The following is a 25,830-nucleotide window of genomic DNA, read 5'->3' on the forward strand; positions in this document are numbered from 1 at the left end:
CGGAATCACCGCTGTAGAACATCTGGGGATGATGGAGTTGTCCTACCAAAGATGGTGCACAATAATTGTGATTGTTACAGATTGTAATGGGTCTCTTCGAGTATTCGGGCGAAGGGGGGAGGATGAGTAAGGAGAGTCCAGACATAGTACAGGTGTTTAGGGCCTTGTTTTGTGTGCAACTTACTCTAGTTTGATCCCCAGTGTCCCCATGGTCCCTGAGCACAGAGTCAAGAGTAGGCCCCAGGGTCCCGTCAGATACTGAATGCAGTTTGCCTTCCTAAAAGAAATTGTCTCAGAGTTAATAATCAACGATGGTATGACTATATCGAAGCTATGAAGTAAAACGGTCAGAAAATAAGAAATGTGGAATCAGTTCCAAAGACTGAAGTCTCCAAATTCTTATGGGTCTGAGGATTCTTGGAATTCCACCCAAACTGTCCACACCCACCAAATATAGAACATCTACTTTCCTCTATGCACTCTTCGAATTATTTTTTGTCTATATTTGACTTGACATTTCTGGACTGCCATTCTAGAAGGTCACATTCTCTTGCAAGAGTTGTTTTTCTTTCTAGCATAGAGTTAAAAATATTAAAACTTGGTTCGTGAGACGAATGTTGTTTTCCTCGGTGGTGTGTCACTTTGCTGGAATGATTTTATCAGCGTTCCTGTATCCCTGCCCTTAACATTCATCTTTCCCATTTAGAGTCTCCAGTATTTAAAAGATGTGTAGAGGGGTGGAATGTGTATGAATGATTTTGTCTCCACTACTTTTCAGCATCTATGCCCAGTATACTATTCATTACCATTTTAGAAAACAGAAGCTAGAATGCCATTTGTCTAAAAACTGGCAAAATTATGCAATTTTTTAATTGAATATAGAGTAAGAGATTCCTTAATTGGTGTCCATAACCGTGTTTCTAGGATTGGACTCAATGGATCCTAGCATTGTTCACAATGTTTAAACTGAAAATTAGGGCTTGAGAGAGAGCAGGTAGAGCATTTGCCTTGCACTTGTTTGACCTGAGTTTGACCCCTGGCATCACTTATGGTCCCCTGAGCACTCACCAGGAGTGATACCTCAGCACAAAGCCAAGAGTAGGTTCTGGGTGTGGCTCAAACCCAGAGAAATTTTTAAATAAAAATAATAAGATTAAAAATAAATTAAACATCCATCAAAGTGACTTTTGGCTTAGAAAGTCTCCACTCTCTAAAAGTGTACTCAGAATCATGCAGAGTGAAAATATATATATTATATATTATATATATATTATGAAACTAATATCCAAGGTGAGGGTAAACAGGAACCAGGAGGACTCATCAATGGTTGGAAATTTGCCACAAGAGTTTGTGGGAGATGAAGGGCAGTTAGGATAGAGAAGAGATCAGCATGACAATAATAATTGGGAATGATCATTTTGGACAAACAGTGTTAAAAATAGGGATATATCTGATAACCTTTCATTATCTACATTGCAAGTCATAAAGCCCAAAAGGAAAGAGAAAAAGTGGGAGGGCGAGAGAGAGAGAGAGAGAGAGAGAGAGAGAGAGAGAGAGAAGTGCCATTCAGAGGCACAGAGGGCAGGATGGAAACTGAGACCATTGGTGGTGGGAAAAGAAGGTGAAGGGATGGGTGTTGGAATATTATATGACTGAAATCCAGTCATGAACAATTTTGTAAATGTGTTTATCACTGTGATTCAATTAAAATAAATATATAAATAAATTAAATTAAATTAAAGTGTGGTCAGACTGAAGGAGATGAGAAAGATGGTGGCCCAGTAGAGGGCACTCCAGCTCTCAAAAGCCTTGTCCCAGAAGTGATTTGGTATCATGAAACTTCCCTACATACTCCTGTACTAGGTCCAGCACTGAGCACAAACATGGCACAGAAAGGAATGTCCTCATGTCTTAGATTTCTCTCCAGTGTCCCCCAAAAACATCTGATGTCAACATGTGAAGTAGGCTCTTGGGTTGAAAAATCAGTGCACCAAAGTGACATGCCACTTTTCTCAAATTATACTTAGACACCCATCAAGTGAAAAATAGAGAGCTGGTGGCTTATCAACGTGGTTCGCATTAGCTCGTTAGCCAGAACTTGGCTCACTGGTCCACCACCTGTTTTGATGACATTACAGAGCAGACAAGAAACTGGTACAGTTCCAAGTGTTGGACTTTTAAGTGATTAGGGAGGGTAGAGACTCAATACTAGAGTGGTATTTCATGGCATGCAAAATAATACAGGACATTCAAATTTGGATCCATCAAACAAGTTTCCCTGGAACATTCATTTACCTGCCTCCCATCATTACCTCATTCCTGCCCTGGTGATAGATCTGAATGCATCCATCAGAGACCCCAAATGGCCCACCCGACCCAAATATATCATTATTTGGCCCTGTTTCACAGGGGCTATGATGGGTTGAGGTCTTGATGTTCTCAAGTTGTATCCCTGGGACATGTGGAATCTCTTCCTTGGGATATAACATGGGAAGGGTCAAGTTTAGGGACAGAGCCTTTTCTAGGAAAACAATCCCAGCCTCTCTGCTTCCTATTATTATCTAAGTAATCTAAAGCAGGGGAGAGAGCACAGAAAAAGTGGCTATGTCAGTTTTTCTGAACATTTGAAAAGTGTTACGCCGATGCACCTGTAAATACACAGTGCAAGGGCTCATAGAGCCTTCCTTCTGAAGCCCTGGGAAGTCGGTAAATGTTATATAACAGCCGCCATCAGCATTTCACTGTAGACTTCAATGGGATCTGGCAACAACAAAACCTCCTTTTATGATATAATAGTGACCTCCAGTGGCTGTCTTGTTACAGTGCTTAACATTTTCTCGACTGGGAAAAAATAAAATTGCAGGTTATATCCACCTTCCAGATCTTAAATGTGAATCCACTTGTTTAAGTCCTGGGTGTTCCTTCTACTAATAGCCCTGTGCTGACTACGAGGAGGAGGGAGTTGGGGGGCAGGAGCCATGGAAAGACCCGAGGCTTCGAGCAAAGCCCCCAAAGCTGTCTGGTCCCTTGTAACTTCCTTGAGCCAGGGGATTCCCCCAGCACCTTTGAGAGTCACAGCTGAACTTTCTGCAGCAACTCTCTACTCTAGCATGTCCGTCGCAAATAAGAGTCTTATGGTATTGCAGTGGGCTGAAGCGATAGCACAGTGAGGAGGGCGTTTGCCTTGCATGCAGCCAACATGGCCAACCCAAGTTCAATTCCTCCGCCCCTCTCAGAGAGCTCGGCAAGCTACCGAGAGTATCTCACCTACACGGCAAAGCCTGGCAAGATACCCGCGATGTACTCGATATACCAAACACAGTAACAAATCTCACAATGTTACTGGGCCCTATCGAGGAAAATCAATGAACAACGGGAGGACAGTGACAGTGACATGGTAGTGCAGCACTGTTTACAATAGCCAGAATCTGAAAAAAACCTGAGTGCCCGAGAACAGATGACTGGTTAAAGAAACTTTGCTACATCTACACAATGGAGTACTATGCACCTGTTAGAAAAGGTGAAGTCATGAAATTTACATACAAGTGGTATTACATGGAAAGTATCATGCTAAGCAAAATGAGTCAGAAAGAGAGAGACAGATATAGAAAGATTGCATTCATCTGGGGAATATAAAGAAACAAAAATAGGAGACAAACATCCAAGAATAGCAGAGATAAGTTCCAGGAGGTTTGCTCCATGGCCTGGAGGCCAGCCACACACTGGAGGAGAAAAGGCAGCTCATATAGAGAAGGGAGCTCCAAATAAAGGGTGTTGGGATGATTCCCCCCAGGATGGGAGATGCATGCTGAAAGTAGACCATACACCGAACATGATTGCCACTCAATGCCTCTTTTGCAAACCACAGCACCCAAAAGGAGAGAGAGAACAAAAGGGAATGCCCTGTCACAGAGGCAAGGTGGGATGGGGGCGATGGGGGGTGGGAAGGATACTGGGATCTGTGGTGGTGGAAAATGGGTACTGGTGGAGGGATGGGTACTTGATCATTAGATAATTGAAACCCAAGCACAAAAATTTGTAAGTCTACAACTGTACCTCATGGTGTTTCACTAATAAAAATTGGGGGAAAAATGAGAGAGTCTTATGATATTATCACGGATGGTTCTTTTCTTAGAACTTTCTGTAATGTACCAGTCAGTCAAGATGTACAGCCCACTTACTTTAGCAATGGGCAACAGAGCGACGCAGGGGCCAGAACGGGGACACCAGCTTCACTTCTGAACACAGTAAAGTCAGCTCCACTAGACTGGGGCAGAGAAGCACAAAGTCCTAGCCTACTCCCAAATGTGACAGCAGACATGCCAGGTGCTGCTTTGCTCCAGCACTCAGTGCAGAGTCCTGTTCTGTTCTCTAATTCACCCAGGAACCATGTGTGGCTGTGTCCATCATAGTTCTAGAACCTCACTGACTGGATCAGAACCTCCTTATAGGACCAGTCCAGACCCATGGCACTGTGATCCTGAAGCACACTATGAAAGATTTCTCTTGCTCCATCTCCCCCCAACCCCCCAAATACAGAGTGCTCTCAGCTCCTGCCATTTTAGGGAAGAGGTTGTACTGTTTGCACATGGTGCCTGAAATTGGTGCAGAGTATTCCAGGAAGGAGCACTATGCCACCCAAAGCTGGGCAAGGCAGAGCTGCAGAAAGGCTATGAGTCCCTGACAGTGAAGCTGCTCTGGGGGTTCAGCAAACCTCACGCTGCCACCATGAGCCACTAAATAGCTTGTTTGAAAGTCCCATTTCCATTAAGAAATCTGTTCCTTACAAGCATCTATACATCCTGCCTCTAGTCTGGGAAATAACTCTCTTTCTCTGTCTTTCTTTCTTTCTTTCTTTCTTTCTTTCTTTCTTTCTTTCTCTCTTTCTTTCTATCTTCTGTCATTCTTACTTTCTCCCTCTCTTTCTTTCTCCCTCTCTTTCTTTCTCCCTCTCTTTCTTTCTCCCTTTCTTTCTTTCTTTCTTTCTTTCTTTCTTTCTTTCTTTCTTTCTTTCTTTCACCACTGTGAGCTACAGTTACGAAACTTTCATGTTTGAGTTTCAGTCACACAATGATCCAACACCCATCCCTCCACCAGTGCACGTTCTCCACCACCAATGTCCCCCATATACCCCCCTTCCATTCTTCCCCCTGCCTCCATGGCAAACAATTTCCCCCATACTTTCTCTCTCCTTTTGGGTATTATGGTTTGCCATACAGATACTGAGAGGCTATTATATTTGGTCCTTAATCTATTTTCAGCACACATCTCCCATCTCGAGCGATCCCTCAAGCCATCGTTGACTTAATGATTCCTTCTCTATCCCAGCTGTCTTCTCCCCCAGTTCACAAGGCAGGCTTCCAACTATGGAGCAATATTCCTGGCCCTTGTGTCTACTGTCCTTGGGTGTCAGTCCCATATAATGTTATTTTATATTCCACAAATGAACGCAGTCCTTTTATGTCTGTCCCTCTTTTTCTGACTCATTTCGCTTAGCATGGTACTCTCCATGACCATCCACTTATAAGCAAATTTCATGTCTTTCCTAACAGCTGCATAGTATTCCACTGTGTAGATATACCAAAGTTTCTTTCACCAGTCATCTGTTCTCAGGCACTCAGGAAAATAACTCACTTTCATGGGATTCTTTTCCTTCATCATCTTTAGTGTACACTCAGGTTGTAATTAAATATAACATGCAGTTGACCGTTGGTATCTGTGAGGTTGGGGCACTGATTCCCCCAGATATCACAATCTAGGAGAACTCAAAATCCTATATATATATAAGGGCACGACGTTTATGCAAGGCCTATGTGCCCCCTCCTATTTATTTTAAATCATCTCAGATCACTTATGACACCTAATAATATGCCACAACTATTCTCTAGATCCTAACTTAAACTGCATCAGGACCCCATGGGTCACATAACTGAATGTGACGGCCATGAAAAAAATTATAAATGTGCTTTAAAATCAGTTTCTTCACGATGTATTATATTCTCTACCCTTGGAATCACAACCTACTATGGCCCAGTAAGTTAAGATATTCCTTCACCATCTCCTCTCTGTCTGCACAGGTGATGCCCAAGTAAATGACCTTTACTGAGATTCTGGGATTATACAGTTTATTAATCGGGGTTGTTGCGGGGACTCTGCACCAAAGAACAGAAATTGAGTTTCTCTTCTAGAGCTAACAATCCAAGATCATGATCTGCATGTGTGTGTGTGTGTGTGTGTGTGTGTGTGTGTGTGTGTGTGTACCCGCTCATTGGCTTCCAGATGGCCATCTTCCCCCTGTGTCTCTGTGGATGTGGCCTCACTCTGCACTAGACTGTGTTCACACATACCTGCCCAAATTCCTTCTCACTGCAGGGCGAGAGGTTGAGTCACAACCAACAATGCTTGGGGGGTGGGGGTTCACTTCCTGCTCTGTGCCCAGGGACCACATGTGGTACCAGGTTTCTGCCCAAGTCTGCAGAATGCAAGACAAGCACCTTACCCCTTGTACCATCTTTTGAGTCCTAAAGTTCCTTATTTCAATGAAACATCACTCTGGAAAAGAACTAGATCAGCCCCACTCCCAATACCCCACCCTGCTCATGACCTTTGGAAAACTTGATTATCTCCTTAGAGATCATTTCTCCAAACACAGCTGCAGCCTTAAGAACTGGGCATTTGGATTCCAGTATTTGGAATGTAGGGGGACACAATCCTGGCCCTAGCACAGGAGTCACTCCCTTCCCCCACCTCCTTCTCCAAAATGTTCTTTGACCTTCAGCACTTGAAATAATTAAAAACCTTTCTCAGCAGGGGAAAGAGAGCAAAGAACATAATCACGTCGATTGCAAATAAAATGTATAATTAAGATGCTGGGCATGGTTCCCGGGAACACCCTTTTGGTTCTTCAAAAATACTGCCTAGAATTATTGTCATAGGCAAATTTCATATGCTTCTAGCATAAGATTTTCTACATAGGTGTACCATGAAGTGAAGTTTATCCTAAAGACAAAGATTGGGGAGAGAGAGAGACCGACAGAGACAGAGAGACATGGAGGGAGTACAATCCCAATTCCATCCTCAGCACCACCAGGGGCCGCTCCTGAGCATCGCATGGTGTGACCAAAGACATAGCCAACATATCAGAGGGTCAGCTTCCCTCTCTTCATGTCGTAGAAGTGGTTTCTAGAGCTCAAAGATCCACTAGAACAGATGAAGAACTGGCCCAAGGATTCGGGCGGTCCATAGAGTGGAAGGGCTGATCCATCACGAGACCCGCTATCCACTTTGTATTAATTGAGGACAGTGCTTACTGTGGGCTGGAGAGATAGCACAGCGGGTAGGGCGTTTGCCTTGCACGCAGCCAACTCAGGTTTGATTCCTCTGCTCCTCTTGGAGTGCCTGGCAAGCTACCTAGAGTATCTCACGCGCACGGCAAAGCCTGGCAAGCTCCCCGAGATGTAGTAAATATGCCAAACACAGTAACAAGAAGTCTCACAATGGAGACCTTACTGGTGACCACTCGAGCAAATCGATGAACAATGGGAGGACAGTGACAGTGCTCCCCGTGGCTATGTCGCCCCTCTTTTTTTTCTTTTTGGGTCACACCCAGCGATGCAGAGGGGTTACTCCTGGCTCTGCACTCAGGAATTACTCCCGACGGTGCTCAGGGGACCATATGGGATGCTGGGAATCTAATTGAACCCAGGTTGGCTGCGTGCAAGGCAAACGCCCTACCTGCTGTGCTATCACTCCAGCCCCTATGTCGCCCCCTTTTTATGAAAACAAATAGACAAATAAATGGGTGACACTTGGTGATTCTCGATGTGCTATATTTAAAGTGATAAGGTGGGGTGAGAGGCCCACGTGACCGTCCAACAACCAGGATCGGTCTTCCAGGACAGAGCTGTCTCAGCACCCGTTATTCCCTTCATGCATCTCCAAGCACACAGACATGGGCAAGGAATTCTGTTTCCTTGTCATCTGACTGAGCAGAATCTCCTCCTTCCCCAGGTAGTTGTGTGGTTCGCCCATCAGAAAAAAAGGAGATGTGGCATGAATGCTTGAGAATGAAAGATTTCCCAATGATCACTGTTCGCTGGATTTACTGACACACCTTCCTGTAGGAGAATGAAATTTGAAGCTGGTATATTAAAGAGATTTTTCTGTGAAGAACTTCATTTTACCACGAGAACCTATTGTCTTCCTCAGAGGATATCAAATTGTTTGTCAATACAAATGTTACAAGGATTGAGAACATCATTTCTTTGCCTATAAAGTCGAGAAAGCTTAGCAAACATGAAGTCACACAAGTTCAAATATACTAATGAAACCGGGGGCTGGAGTGATAGTACAGTGGGTAGAGCATTTGCCTCGCACATGGCCGACCTGGGTTCCATCCCAGGCAATTCCATATGGTCCCCGAGTGCTGCCAGGAGTAATTCCTGAATACAGAGCCAGGAGTAACCCCTGAGCATTGATGGGTATGACCCAAAAAGTCAATGAAAGAAAAAAACTAACAAAACCAGCTAACAAAACACTCTTATGGTGCTGGGATTATTCCATTCTATTTTGCTTTTGTGGTCCTGTATTCCCAGCAGTGTTGGGAGGTGGGGCCCCAATGCCACGGCCAGACTGCCTGACTGTTTTCAGGGTTAGGCCAGGAAGGAGGTGCTGCAGGGTTGGCAGTGTTAGGGGTCACAGAGGCCACATTCACTGGTGCTGGGGTCAGAGGCGGAATGCAGCAGTGGGGATCGAACTCGGGACCTCTCACACGCAGAGCATGCATTCCTCTGCCCTTTGAGCCGTTCCCCCCATTTCCATTTCATCCTATTCAAAGGTCAGAAGTTAAATTAGGTAAATTACAACTTCCCTTCCAATAAGTTTGCCATTTTCCAGTTCTCCCAGATTATCGACTTTATTAGAAGAATCACGATTACAAACACGATCATCCTGTTGTTCGTCGATTGCCTCGAGCAGGCACCCGTAACGTCTCCCCTTTGTCCTAGCCCTGATATTCTAAAAAGTGCCACATTCAAGGATTCAAGGCTCTTTCAGGGTTAGAAGAATGAGACCCATCATTGTTACTGGTATTTGGCATATTGGGTACGCCATGGGGAGTTTGCCAGACTCTGCCGTGTGGGCAGGTTACATTCGGTAGCCTGCCAGGTTGTCCAAAGCAAGAATGAGATCATAAGATGTCGTGCAGCCACGCGCTTCCAGGAGCTGGGTTTTATAGTCTCTGGGTCTTGGCCGTTGATGGGATTACACAGTGCGGGGGGCGGGGGGGGGGGGGGTTGGTGGGTATGACCCCCGCCTACTGGAAGATGGAGTATCTGGGTAAATGTGCTATATTTAAATTCTTCCATTAGAAGAATATGTTTCAAATAATTTTGTAGAAGATATTTTTTTAATTTGTTTTGTTTGTTTTTGGGAGTCTCTCAAGTGGTGCTCAGGAATCCCTGGGGTCCTGCTTGACCATCTTCCATCACCAGAGCTCAATTGTAGTGTCTCACTGCAAGGTGTGAGGGTGTGCTGCTGTTAGCCTGCAATGTGGGGATTACATAGTTCTAGGGGGCTGCAGCCAGTTGTTCTCAGGAGATCATATACAGTGTCAGGATTCACCTCAGAGTCCCATATAGGCAAGACCAAAGCTTAACCCCTGTGCTGTCTCTGACCCCCATGTGAAACTCCTTTAAAGAAAAACGTTTCTCTTCAGTATCTTCTTTTTTTTTTTTTTTTTTTTTTTGCTTTTTGGGTCGCACCTGGCGATGCACAGGAGTTACTCTGGGTTCATGCACTCAGGAATTACTCCTGGCGGTGCTCAGGGGACCATATGGGATGCTGGGAATTGAATCTGGGTTGACTGCATGCAAGGCAAACGCCCTCCCCGCTGTGCTATCACTCCAGCCCCTCTTCAGTATCTTCTTAAGTTATTTCTATGACAGTATTAGTTAAATAGGTTCAAACATAAAGTTAGGCCTTGAATTCTCGGGCAAGTATGAAAAGATGACTTGACAAATTAGATAGCACACCTATTCAACACATCTGCCTCTTTCATTCCTTGGCAGTGTGTTGAGTGTTTGCTGGATTCTGGGCGTGGCAGTGCAGAAGTGGAGAAGAAACTGGAAAGTCCTGCTGCCTACCACACGGGTGGAATTAGAGGATGTCCTGCTGAGTGAAATCAGCCAGAAGGGAAGAGGCAGATCCAGCATGATCTTTCTCATATGCTGGAATTACAGACAGCAAGGAAACAGTAAAAGGCCAAAGGCAATACAAAGGGAGAATTGAGAACCGATCCACACAAACTGACTTGGTGGAGGTGGAGGGGTAAGGTTGAAAGGGAAGGGTGTTGGGGTCCTGGGGAGAGGGACGGAGGTACACTGGGTATGGGTGTTGTGTTAGAATTATGTTCATGAGAAATCATCACTAACGTATTGTAAATAACAGGATCTCAAACAATTACTCAAATTTTTAAAATAAACTATTATTGGCTAATAGGAGAGAAAGCGGGCCCAGTAGTGTCTCCATTGTGAGACTTGCTGTTACTATGTTTGGCATATTGACTATGTCACAGGTAGATTGCCAAGCTTTGCCATGCGGGTAAGATACTCTCGGTAGCTTGCCGGGCTCTCCAAGAAGGGCGGAGGAATCGAACCTGGGCTGACTGGGTTGGCCACAGGCAAGGCAAACACCTTACCAGCTGTGCTATCGCTCCAGCCCTGCTTGAGCAAACCAATGAACAATAGGAGGGCAGTGCTACAGGACAATACTACAGTGCTATAGGAGAGAAAGAGGGAGAGAGAGCCAGAGAGCAGTAGAGAGGCCATTCTTCACTGTAAAATGGGCAGCTGTCGGGGAAAGAGCAAGAGGGCAGTGAGGTCAGGAGGAGCGTGTCCATGCATCGCTGGATGCTCAGGGAAGCTGAGGCCTTGACAGGTGACTGGAGGGAAGCCAGGAAAGCTGGTGCAAAGGGATTGGAGGAGCAGCGAGGCAGAGTGTGGCGTGTGGCGGCCAGCTCATGAAGGGCACAGAGACCATTTGTAAAGCTTTGCCTTTGACATGGGATGTAGACTCCTCTGGGAAGCTTTGAACAAAGGGCTGGTGCACTAACTCATGGGCTGTGTGCTGATGGAGGTGGCGGGGATTGGTTGGGGGTACGTGGCCATTCACATTTACTCAGCAGGAAGGTTCTGTGCAAGCCCAGTGGTATTGAAGACCAGTGGGGCTACACTCCCACAGATGGGGCACCCAAGGATGCCAGGCATACACTCCAGGCCCTGGGACAATCTCTCTGGGCCCTGCCTGGCATTTTAATGGGATCCTTCAGGCATCCGTGTCAAAGAAGCAGGGTACAACCTAGCTAGCTGAGGTTCTCAAACATTCCCCACGTGCCACCCCTCCTTCAATCACACTGTACAACACAGGTGAGCACTCCCAGGATTGGTGGTGCTTGGGGGACACTGCAGAATGATTGTCAGGTGCCCCGGGGGCCCCTTGCAATGATTCTTGGTTAGTAACTCAACTAGAGGACATGAGGAGTCAGGTGTTGATGAGGTGTTGAGGTGCTGGGTCCCCAGGTCCATACCTGGCAGTGCTTGGAGTCTCTAGGACTGGATCCAGTGATGCTCAGAGGACCATGTGGTGCCCAGGACTGAACAGAGATCAGCAGCATGCAAGGTCTGCATCTTAGTCCTGTGCTGCTCCTCTGGCCCCGAAGACTATTTCTTAGAATGATAATGTGATATGAGCTAAAAATGATGCTGACTTAGTCAAGGGTAGAGGTTCCTCTTCCCATCCAATAAACATGTCTAAGTTACATCGAACAGTTGATCCCGTTACTGGTTAGATTGAGCTATTTCTTGCTGGTTCCTAGGAAGTTCTCACACTGGTTATCAGAACATACTGGATGCATCTGAATAAGCAGTAAGACTCCGAGCTTAATAGACCCCTGTAAATAGAGAGGGTAACTATGTCCAAGCTTCTATCTATCCAATATGGTGATACTCTTAGAAGCAACTCAACCTTTCAAAATCTCCATTAGCCATGGGCTGGGAACTTGAACCAAGTAGAATCTGAGCACTTCATCGTCTCTAAGATACACTCATCTAAGTATCCTTGACCCACTTGAGATATCTATCTTGGGACAGTAGATGAGTTGTTCAATTGATTCTGCCTTGTCTCTATACCCGCAAAACAAAGTTTTGGGCTGGATAGTACAGTGGGAAGGGCACTTGCTTGTATTCAGCCGACCTGGGTTTGATCCCTGATACCAGATATGGTCCCCGAAGTCCAGACAGGAATGACCCCATGCACAGAGCCAGAGGCAGGAATAAGCCAGGTGTGTCCACAAAACCAAAAACTAAAAAACTACAATCCCCTCAAAAAATCCCAAAATAGAGTTTCTTTTTCTTTTTGTAATACCAGTTTTTAAAGATTGTCTGCTTTTGTGTGGCCACGCATAGTTGAAATAGGCTGTGAATCATATTCACCAGAACACACAGATGTCTGTGTGTGCATTGTACATGGGCCCACACACTCTTGTTAATTGGAAATGAACTGTGAACATTTTAGCCACGGAATATATTTAATTCCTTTATCTTAAAATCATCTTTATAATAACTGTACATCTTTATACATTGTTTTGCAATAGCTTGCATTATTCATTTTATATTTTTTATTATTCATGTTAAATACAAATTATATGTTTATTTTATTTTTTTGGTACCAAAATGCCTCTATTACATCAGGCTTTAATGTCTTCCTATGAATTTTATAAGGGTCAGCATAAAAATGTCCATTTGAGCATGACATTGATTTTAATAAAAATATAGATATTAATGATTAATATCTACAATAATAATTACAATAAATATTGACATATTGAAAGAACATATAAGCAAAACTACATGTCTAAATACAAATGTTTTCATTCTTGGGCCAGAGAGACTGTGTAGTGGGTATAGTACCATGTATGGTCCCCCCTGAGCATAGCCAGGCGTGATATCTGAGCACAGAGTCAGGAGTAAACCTCGAGAACCTCTGGGTATGGCCCCAAAATCAAATAAATTAATTAATTTAAACCATGTCAATTCATTATCAAATAAACAAAAACTGATATAATCCAGCACATTTCCTTTTATGTTCTATTAGGAAATTTTGACTACATTTAGCGTTCATGAGTAGTAATACTTGTAAAGTCATATTTTAAAATCAATTTTAATTGATTTTGCTTTATTTTTCACTTTTAATTAACTTTTCACTTTGCTTGATTCTGTAACTATATTCCCTCCACATATATTTGTTGAGTATTTGCTCTATAAGCTCTTTCTAAGTCTTATGAGTATAGTCAGGGTCCCTGTTTTCATGACCCTTATTGCTAGTATTTAGGAAAGAACCTTATAGCCCTGAAGAAAACATTTTCTGAAGTAAATAGTCTTTTCTATATTTCCTCTGATGAAATACATATGTGTGTATAGACACATACACACACACACACACACACACACACACACACACACCCATACTCGCAAAGTTCTCACCTTTATCTTTTCTTTCTGAAAAGAAACAATTATATCAAACTTATGTCCACACTTTGTGGTACCAAGGGTCTTTCTGCTCCTGAAAACAGTAAGTATTAGCCATACATGGACTCTATCGGCAGCCAACTTCTATTGGGGGAAATTCACCTGCAAAGAATTCATACTCCTTACCAGGCCATTGGACCCCGTTCCTTAAAAGCAAGAATCATTGAGAACCAGACTGCAAAGCCACTGCAGAGAGCATGGCAATTGCCCCATGTGGACAGATCCACAAAACAGTCCGTATTCACAAGGCCCCACCACAGGCTGGAGAACTGGAAGGGCTGTTTATGTAGGTGCTTATGGTATCAGATTTCGCTTGAGCAAATGAATTTGAACTATAGATCCCAGTCTCTCCTGTCAAACAGTGGTCCTACTTGTTAAGGAAAAGATACACCCACATACGTGCGATGAAGACGGGGTTCCCTCCCACACACTTAAGTTCCCTCGAAGAAATAAGAATTGTAAGTTTTAAGATTTCCGGGGGACAGGGGGTGGGTGGGAGGGATACTGGGATCAGTGGTGGTGGAGAATGAGCACTGGTGGAGGGATAGGTATTTGATCATTGTATAACTAAAACCCAAGCACAAAAACTTGTAAATCTACAACTGTACCTCATGGTGTTTCACTAATAAAAATCTAAATTAAAAAAAAAAAAAAGATTTGCTTTCGCTTCTAAATACCCACTTTTGTGTCTTCATTTATTTTCACTTTCAAGATCCCTTCCCCCTTCCTTTTTATTGATTTTTTTCCCCATTGCTCACAATACCATCGGGTGCAGCTTTACACCTTCATATGTGTAGAAGATTTTCCACACCCACCACCAAATGTTCAGTGCCAGTAGCCCCCTTAAGACTTCTCTAGCTCTCCTTCCTCTCCACCTTCTGATAACCTCAAGAGTTGGCACTGAGTCTAGGAGATAGTTTTGTGGGGTTTTTTTTTTGCCAGTTTATGTTAGTTATTCATATCCCAAGATGAGCAAAACATCTGCTGGTTGTCTTTCAGTTCTTCATTTCACTTCATTTATGTTGTCCCAAATGGTGCAATGTCATCTTTCTAAATGGCAGAAGAGCATCCTACAGAGAACAGACCACAGCTTCTTTATCCAGCCATCTGTTAGTGGGCATTTACGCTGACTCCACATCTTGACTTCTGTGAACACAGGGGTACAAGTATCCTTTTAATTTGTATTTTCATATCCTCTGGATAGATAAATGCCTGGGAATGGTATTTCTGAATCATATGTTTTTTCCCATTATTTAAAAAGAAATAGAATGATCATAATGAAAGAGGTTTCTTTAGTTTTGGTGCTTGTTCCAAGTGATACGTGGGGTCATCAGATCTACACCCAGAGGTGTTGGGTATGGGTATAAAGCAGTGGGAATCAAACTCAGGGCCAGGTACGTACTTTTAATCCTTGAGATATCTCCTTGGCTCCTGAAAAGGGATTTTGTTTTTCCTTGGAAAGGTTGATCATCAGGGAAAATATCTCTGAGAAGATTGCATGGAAAAGTAAAGGAAGTGGCACTAGCATGTTTAATTTTATAATATTTATTTTGCATAAACAGTAAGGGAAAGAGCTCTCTAGACACCGGAAATAGCATGCATACAAAGCCTGAGTAGCGTGGACACGACACTTGTCATCTTGGAGGATCTGAAGCAAAGCAGTGGGACTGAGGAAATGAGAGGAGGCAGTGAGAATCAGAAGAAAAGGCTGACTGACATAATGAGGAGGGAGGTGTGACTCATCAATCAGATTTTTGCTTTCAGTTCACTTTGTCCTAAGAAGACCATTGCTAATAGTATTTTTAGAGCAGAGACAAAAGGCTGGAGAGACAGTACAGTGGATAAGGCACCAACCTCACCCATGACCAACCCAGGTTTGATCACCAGCACCATACATGGTTCCCCAAGCAGGATCAGGAATGATCCCTGAGCACAGAGCCAAGAATAATCCCTGAACACTGTAGGATGTGACCCAAACACTGAGAAGAGAAAAAAAAGACATGAACTGAATTCTTCTTGACATTTTTAGGAGACCGTGAAGGGGTAATGGGTCACTTTCTGAGGTGTTCAAGACCTTTTCCTGGCTCTGTGCTCAGGAGTGATCCCTGGGCTTGTTCAGTGCTGGAGACTGAACCAGGAGTTGAACTTGAACTCTTTAGTGACCCTTGTCACCCCAAAGCTCTCCCTGGCAGAGCTGGATGAACTAAGGGGCCATGTGGAGGTTGCCTTACCTCATACTCAGTCAAAGGAAGAAGAGCAGAGACCATGGAAGAGATGGTTCCCGAACTTGAATTCCCCAGCAATTTTCCAATTCATTTGGAGACCCTAATGGAGTCAAATCCAAGCGTTATAGTAACAGTACAGGAAAGATAGTCATGGCTTGTGACTGTTTAAGAGAATAATTAAACCAGGGCCTGAGAAATAGCACACAGGAATAGCGTGCAATGCCCTCAACCACATGGTACCCCTGCACAGCCGGGCAACCTCTGAGCACAGAGCTGGGAGTGAGCCCCACACAAACACCAATAGACAAGGCCCTAAAACCCAAAATAACAATAATTAAACATATGGAATTTTCAAGCTGAAAGATCTGTAGACGCAATTGATTCTAACACCCTCATCTTACAGAACAAATAATATCCAAGGGAGGGATAAGGCTCTGAGTCTTCATTACGATGGGGGAAATGTTTTTCTCCTGGTTTAGGATCAAGCCCCAGTGAATTTTCCTATGCTGACTTTCCACATGGATTTACTCAAACAATCCTGAGACTTGAAGGTGTTAAGTTTCTGGTTAATGCACAGAAGAAGAAAAAAGCCCAAATGAAATGTCAAAATCATATCAAAGATTGAAATAAGAACGTGTTTGATATTTCAAGGGAGGAATAAAAGGGGAAAGGGTTATTTTTAGCTAAGTAACCTATTGTTCTGAGATTTGAGAAGTTAGTATGGGAACAAAGAGCAAAGAAATGAACATCATTAGTTTCATGCGCTCGCTGGGAAAAAAATATTTTCATAACTTTAATTTCTAGCTGCAGACCAGGCAGCAGAAGTTACGGGGATCTTTGGAGCTGAGGTCTCCACTCTGCCCTCAGAGCTGGAACAGGCTCCTGAGAAACATTGCAGCCACCAACAGGAGCAGAGGTAAGCTGACAATGAAAGACCTAAATCAGGGGAAGTTGATGGCACAGGAACAGAAGTTTCCTAAAAAAGGAATTACCCACTTTTTTGGTCTTGTGGTTTGCAAGGGGGGGATGGGGGGTGGGAGGGATGCTGGGACCCGTGGTGGTGGAGGATGGGCGCTGGTGGAGGGATGGGTACTTGATCAGTGTATGACTGAAACCCAAGCACAAAAATTTGTAAGTCTACAAGTGTACCTCATGGTGTTTCACTAATAAATAAATAAATAAATAAATAAATAAAAAGGAATTACCCAGAGGTTAATGAAATGAGGCGATAAGTCAAGGTCAACCATTGTGGTGGCTGATGGGGTAACCCATCAGACAATAGTCCAATGCCAGAAACAAAATCCTCATCCCAGCACATGGTTGCTTATCGTGGGGCCTCAGGCGTGATCTTTATATTTCTTGATGTTTCCTCATTTGTGCATTGGGGGTTTTGGAAATTTATCTGAAACAGCCATTCCCCAAACTAAATACCAAAAACGCAGAGAGCAAAACATTGCCCTTTCCAACCATCCAAGCAACCTGGGAGGAAGCGTAATCACTCCCATTGAAAAGAGAACATCAAGAGAACATCGTGGCTCAATGTTAACTTCAAGACGCCCACGGAGCAGGACGGAGAGTCCTGCTACTCCTACTTTGCCTGATGGGAAAGCGCTCGCTCTTCCACCCTCCAGCTTATGGTTCATCTGCTCCAAACCAATATGGAAGGCAGGGAAGAGGAAAATATCTTTAGGATTTTTATGGCCACATAAAACTCTGTACTGCAAATGTTACTCTATAGAAAATCAATTTAAAAGATAAAAATGGCAGCCATTATACATAAAGTCATGTGAATCTCATCTTATAGCTCTTCCCCTTCACAGTAAAACATATTTTTGAAGGGTTTTCACCCTTTTCTGTCTTGGGGATAGGTATTTAGGGGTCCATTTCAAGGACCAATGCTGAAGAATAAAACAGGCACCAATTTTAAAATACTGAAATCAATGAATCAATGCAGAATTAAAAATACAAGTCCAGGGGCCGGAGCGATAGCACAGTGGGTAGGGTGTTTGCCTTGCATGCGGCCCACCCAGGTTTGATCCCCGGTATCCCATATGCCCCCCAAGCACCGCCAGGAGTAATTCCTGAGTGCAGAGCCAGGAGTGACCCCTGAGCATCGCTGAGTGTGACCCTAAAAAGGCAAAAAAAAAATACAAGTCCAAGCCATGTGTATTAAAACTGCTCCATATTAAGCTTTTCTTAGGAATCATATATTCAAATGAAAAATTTCAGTCATTTTTAAGTGCAAGTTTTAAATTATTTTTGCAGTGTACACACTCGAATTCCCTTGGAACATCAGTGGACATACAGGGCAAGATGCAGAAGCAGGAATGAAGACACAGCATGGGGTCAAGGCACTTGCACAGAGCCCACCGACCCTAGTTCAATCCCTGGCACTGTCTGTGTCCCCCCAAGAACTGTCGGGTGGGGGCCCCAAATCCTTTTCCCCATCCCAAGCTGTAAAAGCAGTCATAAGGCTGAGAGTTCATCAGCAAAGTCAGAAATACTGTAGGCATGTGACCGGAACGACAGTAACCAAACTTAAAAATGTGTCTGTCCAGAAGGTTAGCTAGAGGACCCAAAAGGAGACCCAGTGCTATGGGAGGAGGGAAGCTTACCCTGGTGACGAGCCTGAAACTCAACTATGAATGGCCATGTAATCCCGGTACCTTAATATTCAATACAATCTTCTTTTTCTTTCTTTCTTTTTTTTTTTAAAAAGCACATGGGGCTGGAGAGATAGCACAGCGGGTAAGGTGGTTGCCTTGCACGCAGCCGACCCGGGTTCGATTCCCAGCATCCCATATGGTCCCCTGAGCCAGGAGTAACCCCGTGTGCATCTCCGGGTGTGACCCAAAAAGCAAAAAAAAAAGCACAAACTGGCACAGTGGAGGCATCTGCTGGAAAGAGACCCCACAGCATGGTCTCAGGGAATATATTGAGTATGTCTCTGGGCTGCTTACATGGGAAGTTTGGGCTTTCTAGAGATTAGGCTATTGTGGCGGGTGGGTGAGCAGGAGACCGTCGCCCATTCCAATCACAGAGCTGAGGAATAGTGGGTGCCTGAAGGCTTCTGGGCACAGCTATTACACTAACAGGGTCAGACTCATCCATCAGACACCCTCGATATGAGAATTAAACTAGGCGTCATTTTAGGGGGGTTCTGCTAGAACACTTTACATCCTTCCATAGGGAAGAGTTTCCCCACCTCCTCATTTCTTTACTCTAGCATTGCTTTTCTGGTCATTTCTATTAGCCAGCATTTCTCCAATAAGCTGCAACCAGTTACTATATCAATTCAATTTCATGCCTCCGACTGGCCAGTGGAAACTCCTCCCAGACAGTCATTCGTTCATTTTGTTATCATACTTTCCTGACAAGAGGTTCAAGGATCATCCTGCACTTCCCCAGCTCCCGACATGGAATCAGGGGTCAGAGAGGACAACAGTTACAGTGCATGCATTCAGCTGACCCCGCTTCCACCCCCAGAATACCTATGGTCCTCCAAAAGTCGCTTCTGAGCACAGAGCAAGAAATAAAACCCCTAAGCACCTCTGACTGTGGTCTCAAGCACCATCCCCCTAAAATTTCTAAGCCTTAGAAATTGCCCTAGCTACTTTAGAAAGAGGATTATATGACAAAATCAAGGTCTTTGGCCACTCAATTTGTCCATTGCTTCTGAGTTATGAATGAAGACAGCTTTGGAAAATATATGTGTTTTTGTGCTACAGCTATGGAAAATATATATGTTTTTGTGCTTATATGTATAGTCTACCTAGTCATGGTAGACTGGTATGTATAGTATATACATACTATATACTATACATACATATACATAGTATATAGTATGTATATACTATACACTATACATACTATACATACTATACGTACTATATATACATACTATATACTATACATACATATACATAGGGCTGGAGCGATAGCACAGCGGTAGGGCGTTTGCCTTGCACGCAGCCAACATGGCTGACCCGAGTTTGATTCCTCCGCCCCTCTCGGAGAGCCCGGCAAGCTACCGAGAGTATCTCGCCCACACGGCAGAGCCTGGCAAGCCACCCGTGATGTATTCGATATGCCAAACACAGTAACAACAAAGTCTCCAATGGAGACGTTATTGGGCCTGCTCGAGGGCCTTTACATATACATATATACTTTAAAATATTTCTATAGTTTTAATTTTTTAAATGTACACACACATACATGAGTAATGCCTATGTAAGCACTTACATATGTATATCATTAAAAATTATTTTAAAAATGATTGCCTACTTTTTGTTTTAGGGTCACACTGCTGCATCGTTTCGGGCTTACTCCTGACTCTATGTTCAGGGATCACTCTTGCAGTGCTCAGGGGACCATGTATGGGGCTGAGGATTGAATCTGCGGTCAATCATATGCAGGAAAGGTGCTTTACCTCCTGAATTTTATCTGTGGCCCCATTTACACTCATTTTTAATCAGTGCAAACCATGGGGAGGCAGGTTATAACGTCATTGCTTTCTGTCAGTGAAATTTCTTCTCTGACACCTAGAAACCCAGCTCCTAGCTGGGGGTGGAGCCCAGCAGTAGAGCACTTGCCTTACATGCGTGAGACCCTGGGTTTGGTCCCTGGCACCACAAACACAACACAACAGAAACCAGCTCTTCCTGTACGCGCTGTGCTCCTGTTCTCACCAATGCCATAAGCTGATCGTCCTCCCAGGCATCTCTCTGCCTCGCTGGCCCCGCCATCTCTTTGAGTCTCTGTGTTTTATTTTCTGAGGGAAAGACAGGGGAGGGGGTAGCCTAACGTCCGAAGGACACAAACTACCCAAGGCTGGTGGCTGAAAACAAAACAAAAACCTGCTAAGAGATGAGCAAGTTTGGGGAACCCCTTTTGCTTGCTAAAGGCTTCAGTGCAGAACCAGCTCCCTCCCGTCCCTGCGTCGCCAAGCCTGCCCTTGGCGAGAGGCACAGCCAAGAGCACTGTCCCAATAGGCTCCAAGTCTCTTTCGTTAAAAAAAAAATGACACCAGGCAAATCCAGCACAACTGGTACTGCAGAGTGAAATTCTAGGTAGTTCTGCGGGTGCCTGTTCCAGGCAGTTGGGTCTCTCTGCTGCCCCCTAGCAGCCTACATGAGCGGTGCGGCTGGCGAACGGGCAGGGGCCGGGTGCTTCAGACCAGCCAGGACCCAGGGAAAAGGCGGATTCTGTGGTCACGAGTGGAACGAAGAGGAAGAGTGTCAGGCCAGGGAGCAGGAAGCAACATACACTTTGTTTCAAGATCTTTAAGGGACTGAAGAGGTAACACAGGACTTAAAGCATTTGATTTGCACGCAACTGACCCGGGTTCAATTCCGGCACCCCATGTGATCCCGGGTGCCCTGCCTGTGTGTGACCCCAAAACCAAACTAAATAAAGGTCTTCATGGCACAGTAAACTGTTGGGTGGGACGTGAACCATCATCCAATACACCACTGATGGGAACTGTAACCCAAACTCTATTCCAGGCTGCTGTGTCCTCTGCACAGACACGGCTAGACACAGTCATCCCCAAGAACTGGAACCCAGCACCCTCACCTGGGCACGACGGAGCCCTGGCACCGATCAGGACATCCAGAAGGAACATCTTCCAGTGACTCTCCCATCCAGCCAGGAAACGCCCATCTCGGTGGCTGAACGCCCTACACATGTGGCTCCAGCTGGGAGGGAGGAAGTGACGCTTTGCTCCTGTGGACTCTGGACCACGCAAGGAGAACACTCAAAGGTGGCTTCGCAGAAAGTCTAATGGACAGTATTGTAAATCCGGGACCTCCAAAGGTTGAAAGCTTGCTACAGGTAAGAGTGGGAGGTGGGCGCAGGAGGGGGCAAGGTGTGTGTGTGGGGGGGCGGGGGGAATGCAAAGGGTTATTAGGATAGAGAAGGACTGTAATAGTTAGAAATGATCTCTCTGGGCAAGAACTGAGTGTTGAAAGAAGGTAAAGGGATATACCATAGCCTTTCAGTATCTGTACTGCAAACTATAATACCCAAAGTGGGGGGGGGGAGAGAGAGAGAGAGAGAGAGAGAGAGAGAGAGAGAGAGAGAGAGAGAGAGAGAGCCTACAGTAGAGGTGGGGAAAGATTTGACAAGGACATTGGTGGCCAGAAATATACACTGGTGGAGGGACCGGTGTTGAAACACTGTATCAGTGACTGAAACCCAATCGTGAGTATCTCACTGTGATTCGATGAAAAAAAAATAAATAAATCCGGGACTTTAATAAAAACTGGTTTAAAAAAAATAAAACAAAGGCAGGCACCTTCCAGGCCCTCCCTACCTGTCCCGAGTCAGAAAAATCAGTGGCCCAAGGGCCAGAAATATTGCCCCATAGATAGAAGCCTGTTTCATGAGCTGAGGAAGAAGGCAGCTGGAATAAAGAAGGAATCACTAAGTCAATGATGGTTGGAGGAATTGTTCAGGATGGGAGATGTGTGCTGAAAGTAGATAATGGTCCAAACATGATAACCTCTCAGTATCTGTATTGCAGACCATAATGCCCAGAAGTAGAGAAAGAGTATGGGGGAAACTGTCTGCCATGGAGGCAAGGGGAGGTTAGGAAAAGGGAGGTATACTGGGAATATTGGTGGTGGAGAATGTGCACTGGTGGAGGGATGGGTGTTTGATAATTGCATGATTGAAACTCAAACATGAAATCTTGTAACTGTATCCCACGGTGATTCATTTAAAAAATATTAAAAGAAAGAAAGAAAGAAAAATCAGTGGCCATTCCCGCCCCCTCTAAGTGGTGAGCACCTTCAGGTGACCCCTGAACTTGACCGTCACCCCCAGGACGGCCCCAGAGTGGCGCTGCGGGAACTTGGCCGCCTGGAGCGTGTGGCCCTTTGGCCCCGGACGCGACGACGCTGCAGTTCCTGGGCCGAGGGAGCGACCGTGTCGGACGGGTCCTCGGGTGGCTTTCGTTTAAGGCGCGGGAAGCTGTCCCCGCGTTCGGGGGATGGGGTGGGGGGCCGTGTCGCTTCCCCTTTGGCCAACTCCGCCTGGGTCCCGCGCGGCCCGCGGGGTGGCCAAGGGGGGGCCCGGCAGGGGTCGCTGCCGGCCCGGAGGAGGAACGGAGGGAGCTTGGCCGGCGCTGCCCGTTGGCTTTGACATCACACGAAGCTCCTCCTTGCACGCATACATCAGACACACACACACACAGAGACACGCGCGCGCACCAACACACACGCACTCGCACACACGCGCGCGCGCGCACACACACATACACACACACACCCCGGCCGCGGATCCTCGGGGCCCAGACCCGCCTGCTCCCCCAGCCCACCCCGAGCGCGTGGGTGCCGGCCGCGCGCCCCCCAGCACCCAGCCCCGGCCCGACCCGCCCCGCGCGCCCCGCGCTCCGGAAAGCCCGCGCGCTCGGCCGCCCCGCGGCGCCCGGGGACCCCCGACTCCCTTCCCGGGGCTCCCCCACGGCCACCCCTATGCGCTCAGCGGCCGCCGCCGCCGCCGCCCGCGCCCGGCCGCCCCCAGCGCCCGCTCCCCGGGGCCGCGGCGGGGCAGCGGCGCGCGCGGGCTGAGCCGGGAAGGGGCCGGGCCCGGAGCGCGGGCGGGCGCGGGGTTGGCCGCGGCCCCGGGGGCAGGGCCGGCGCGGCGCGGCGCGGCGCGGCGCGCGGGGGGCGGGCGCGGGGGGCGGGCGGGGGCCCCCGGCGGGCTCCAGATGGCAATGTCTCTGGTCGGAGCGTGCCGCAGCCTGGCCCTCTCAACATGGCTGCTGTCCTTTTGTTTCGTGCATCTGCTGTGCCTGGACTTCACCGTGGCCGAGAAGGAGGAGTGGTACACCGCCTTCGTGAACATCACCTACACGGAGCCCGCGCCGCGGCCCGAGCTGCGCACCGAGAAGACCGAGTGCGGGCGCTACGGGGAGCACTCGCCCAAGCAGGACGCCCGCGGCCAGGTGGTGCTGGCCAGCCCGGCCCACGACCGCCTGGCCTGCGACCCCAACACCAAGTTCGCCGCGCCGGCCGGCGGCCAGAGCTGGATCGCGCTCATCCCCAAGGGCAACTGCACGTACCGGGAGAAGATCCGGAACGCGTTCCTGCAGAACGCCTCGGCCGTGGTCATCTTCAACGTGGGCTCCAGCACCAACGAGACCATCACCATGTCCCACGCGGGTAGGTGGGCGGCCCCGGCCCCGGCGGGGGTGGGCGCATTTGCCCTCCTGATGCGCCGACCTCCCCGAATCCCCGACCCCCGCGCGATCCATCACCGCCGCCCCCAGCAGCAGCAGCGGCGGCCGCCTCCGGGGTGTCGGGGTGGGGGACGAGTCGGGGCTGCGCGCGAGCCTGAACTTCTGCTCCGAGTCGCTTCGTAGGGGGCTTGGGGGGGGGCGGGGGACAAGACGGGGGACTGACAGAATGCGGGGGGAGTGCAAAGTGCGGGTCTTCTTAGCTGGGCCGCGGCGGAGCCGAGGAGCGCGCCCCGGGGCGCGCGGGGCGTTTCGGGGGGGCGCAGCGCAGCGCGGGGCTCGGGTGTTGGGCTCGCCCCGCACCTGTTCCGAGCGGGTAGATCCGGTGACAGCCCAGCTCTGGGTGTGGGCATCGGGTCCGCCGCCGTGTCCGCGTCTGGGGAGCCGCGGCCGGGAAGGGTGACCGTGCTTGGCCGCTCTCCTCCAACCCACCCACCCACACACACTTCCCCGGACGCCCTGCGGACCTTTGCCAAGCCAGGGTTCGGCTTTTCGTGGGGGATTAAGGAACTCTTAACCCCCTGCTGGAGTTGACGCACGTTGCAATATTAAAAAGTCCGGGGCTCTGCCAAGCTGTCATCCGGGGAAGCCGACGACAGGCAGGATAAATAATAACAACCCTGCCTAGGCGAGGGGGGGAGGGGGACGGGGTGGGCGGCAAACTAACCCCCCCCAACCCATCTGTCTCAACCAGTGTTCACCTTTGCCTGGAGTGAGGCGGGGGCTTTCGGGGCGTTCCTAACCCCCCAAAGCGTTTCTTCTGGTGACCACGAGTCAAAGTAGAAAAGATCAACTTGTCTTAATCATCACCGGGGGGGGGGGGGGGAGCTTGACCTGGACGTGCAGAGTATTTACATGTCCGCCTGACATAGCAATACTGCCATGGGAGCGAAAAAATAAATAAAATAAAATACAAACGCAAAGGAAAGTCCCCTGCGAGCTTGGCTGCCTAAGCACTCAGGGCTTTGGCAGCCCCAAGCTGCCTGGCGCTAGTTTCTGCGTGATTTGGGAACGCAAGCCCATTGGTAGCAGCCGTGGCCTCCGGAAGGTGGGAACGGTATGCGCTCTCTGACCCCTCCACTCCTAATCAAAACCACTCCTTTCTTTAAAGGCCAGATCTTAAGCGCCAGAATACATGGTTATTCAGCTACCATGAACCACCAAGTTTTGGCTGTGCCTGTGTGTTTGGGGGTGGGGGATTGTTGGGGACCCAAGGGGACACCAACAGGTGGTGCGGGAAATGGTCTGTCTTTCTATTACAGTAATGGCCTGTTAAGGCCAGGAAAAAAAATGCAGTGTGTCGGTTCATAAGGAAGGAAGGCAGGTAACTGCTTAGAAAAGTTCAGATGGGGGATTTTAGGAATCTTGTGCCTAACAGTTTTACAGGGGCAACAATTGTCCTATGAGCTTCAGTTCTAGGAAAGTCATTTGTACTCTGAATACTTGCAGATTAGATCAAGTATTTCTAAGGAAGCATTTTTAACCTTGAGGGTGGGGAGCAGTAAGCCAAGGAGATATTTTGGGAGCTTCAGACTCCAAGAAGCTTGTTAGCTGACTATGGCATTCTTCAAATGTTTCTTTGTGCATCTGCATGAAATCTCAGACTGGCTTTTTTAACCACGGAAGAGGCATCTTTTCATTCTTTCTCTCCTCCTTTCCTTTCCTTCTCTTTCTTCTCTTTTCTTTTCTTGACTAGAGGGTTCTCCAACTAGTCAATGCCAACACATTGCATCCATTAATAGCCTGTTTTAAAAGAAGGCAGTAAGCTGATTTTTCCACACAA

General features: G+C 47.0%; 1 protein-coding gene and 1 long non-coding RNA gene across 2 annotated transcripts in view; one reads left to right on the top strand and one right to left on the bottom strand.

Annotated features, from left to right (window-relative positions):
• Nucleotides 1-14,132: 14,132 nt before the first annotated feature.
• On the bottom strand, nt 14,133-23,981 carry LOC130028428 (uncharacterized). The gene is made up of 3 exons (XR_008793175.1): nt 23,874-23,981; nt 15,815-15,908; nt 14,133-14,729 (listed from the first exon to the last, which is right to left on the bottom strand). It is a non-coding gene; the product is annotated as an uncharacterized LOC130028428 (long non-coding RNA).
• The window catches only part of RNF150 (ring finger protein 150), a 194,400-nt gene continuing 192,024 nt past the window's right edge, over nt 23,455-25,830 (top strand). The window contains exon 1 of the mRNA XM_056119201.1: nt 23,455-23,973. Within this exon, the coding sequence (XP_055975176.1) occupies nt 23,520-23,973 (454 nt within the window). The 5' untranslated portion in view covers nt 23,455-23,519. The remainder of the gene's footprint in view (nt 23,974-25,830) is intronic.

Source organism: Sorex fumeus, unplaced genomic scaffold (assembly GCF_029834395.1).
Source record: "Sorex fumeus unplaced genomic scaffold, SorFum_2.1 ptg000039l, whole genome shotgun sequence".
Classification (NCBI taxonomy): Eukaryota; Metazoa; Chordata; class Mammalia; order Eulipotyphla; family Soricidae; genus Sorex; species Sorex fumeus.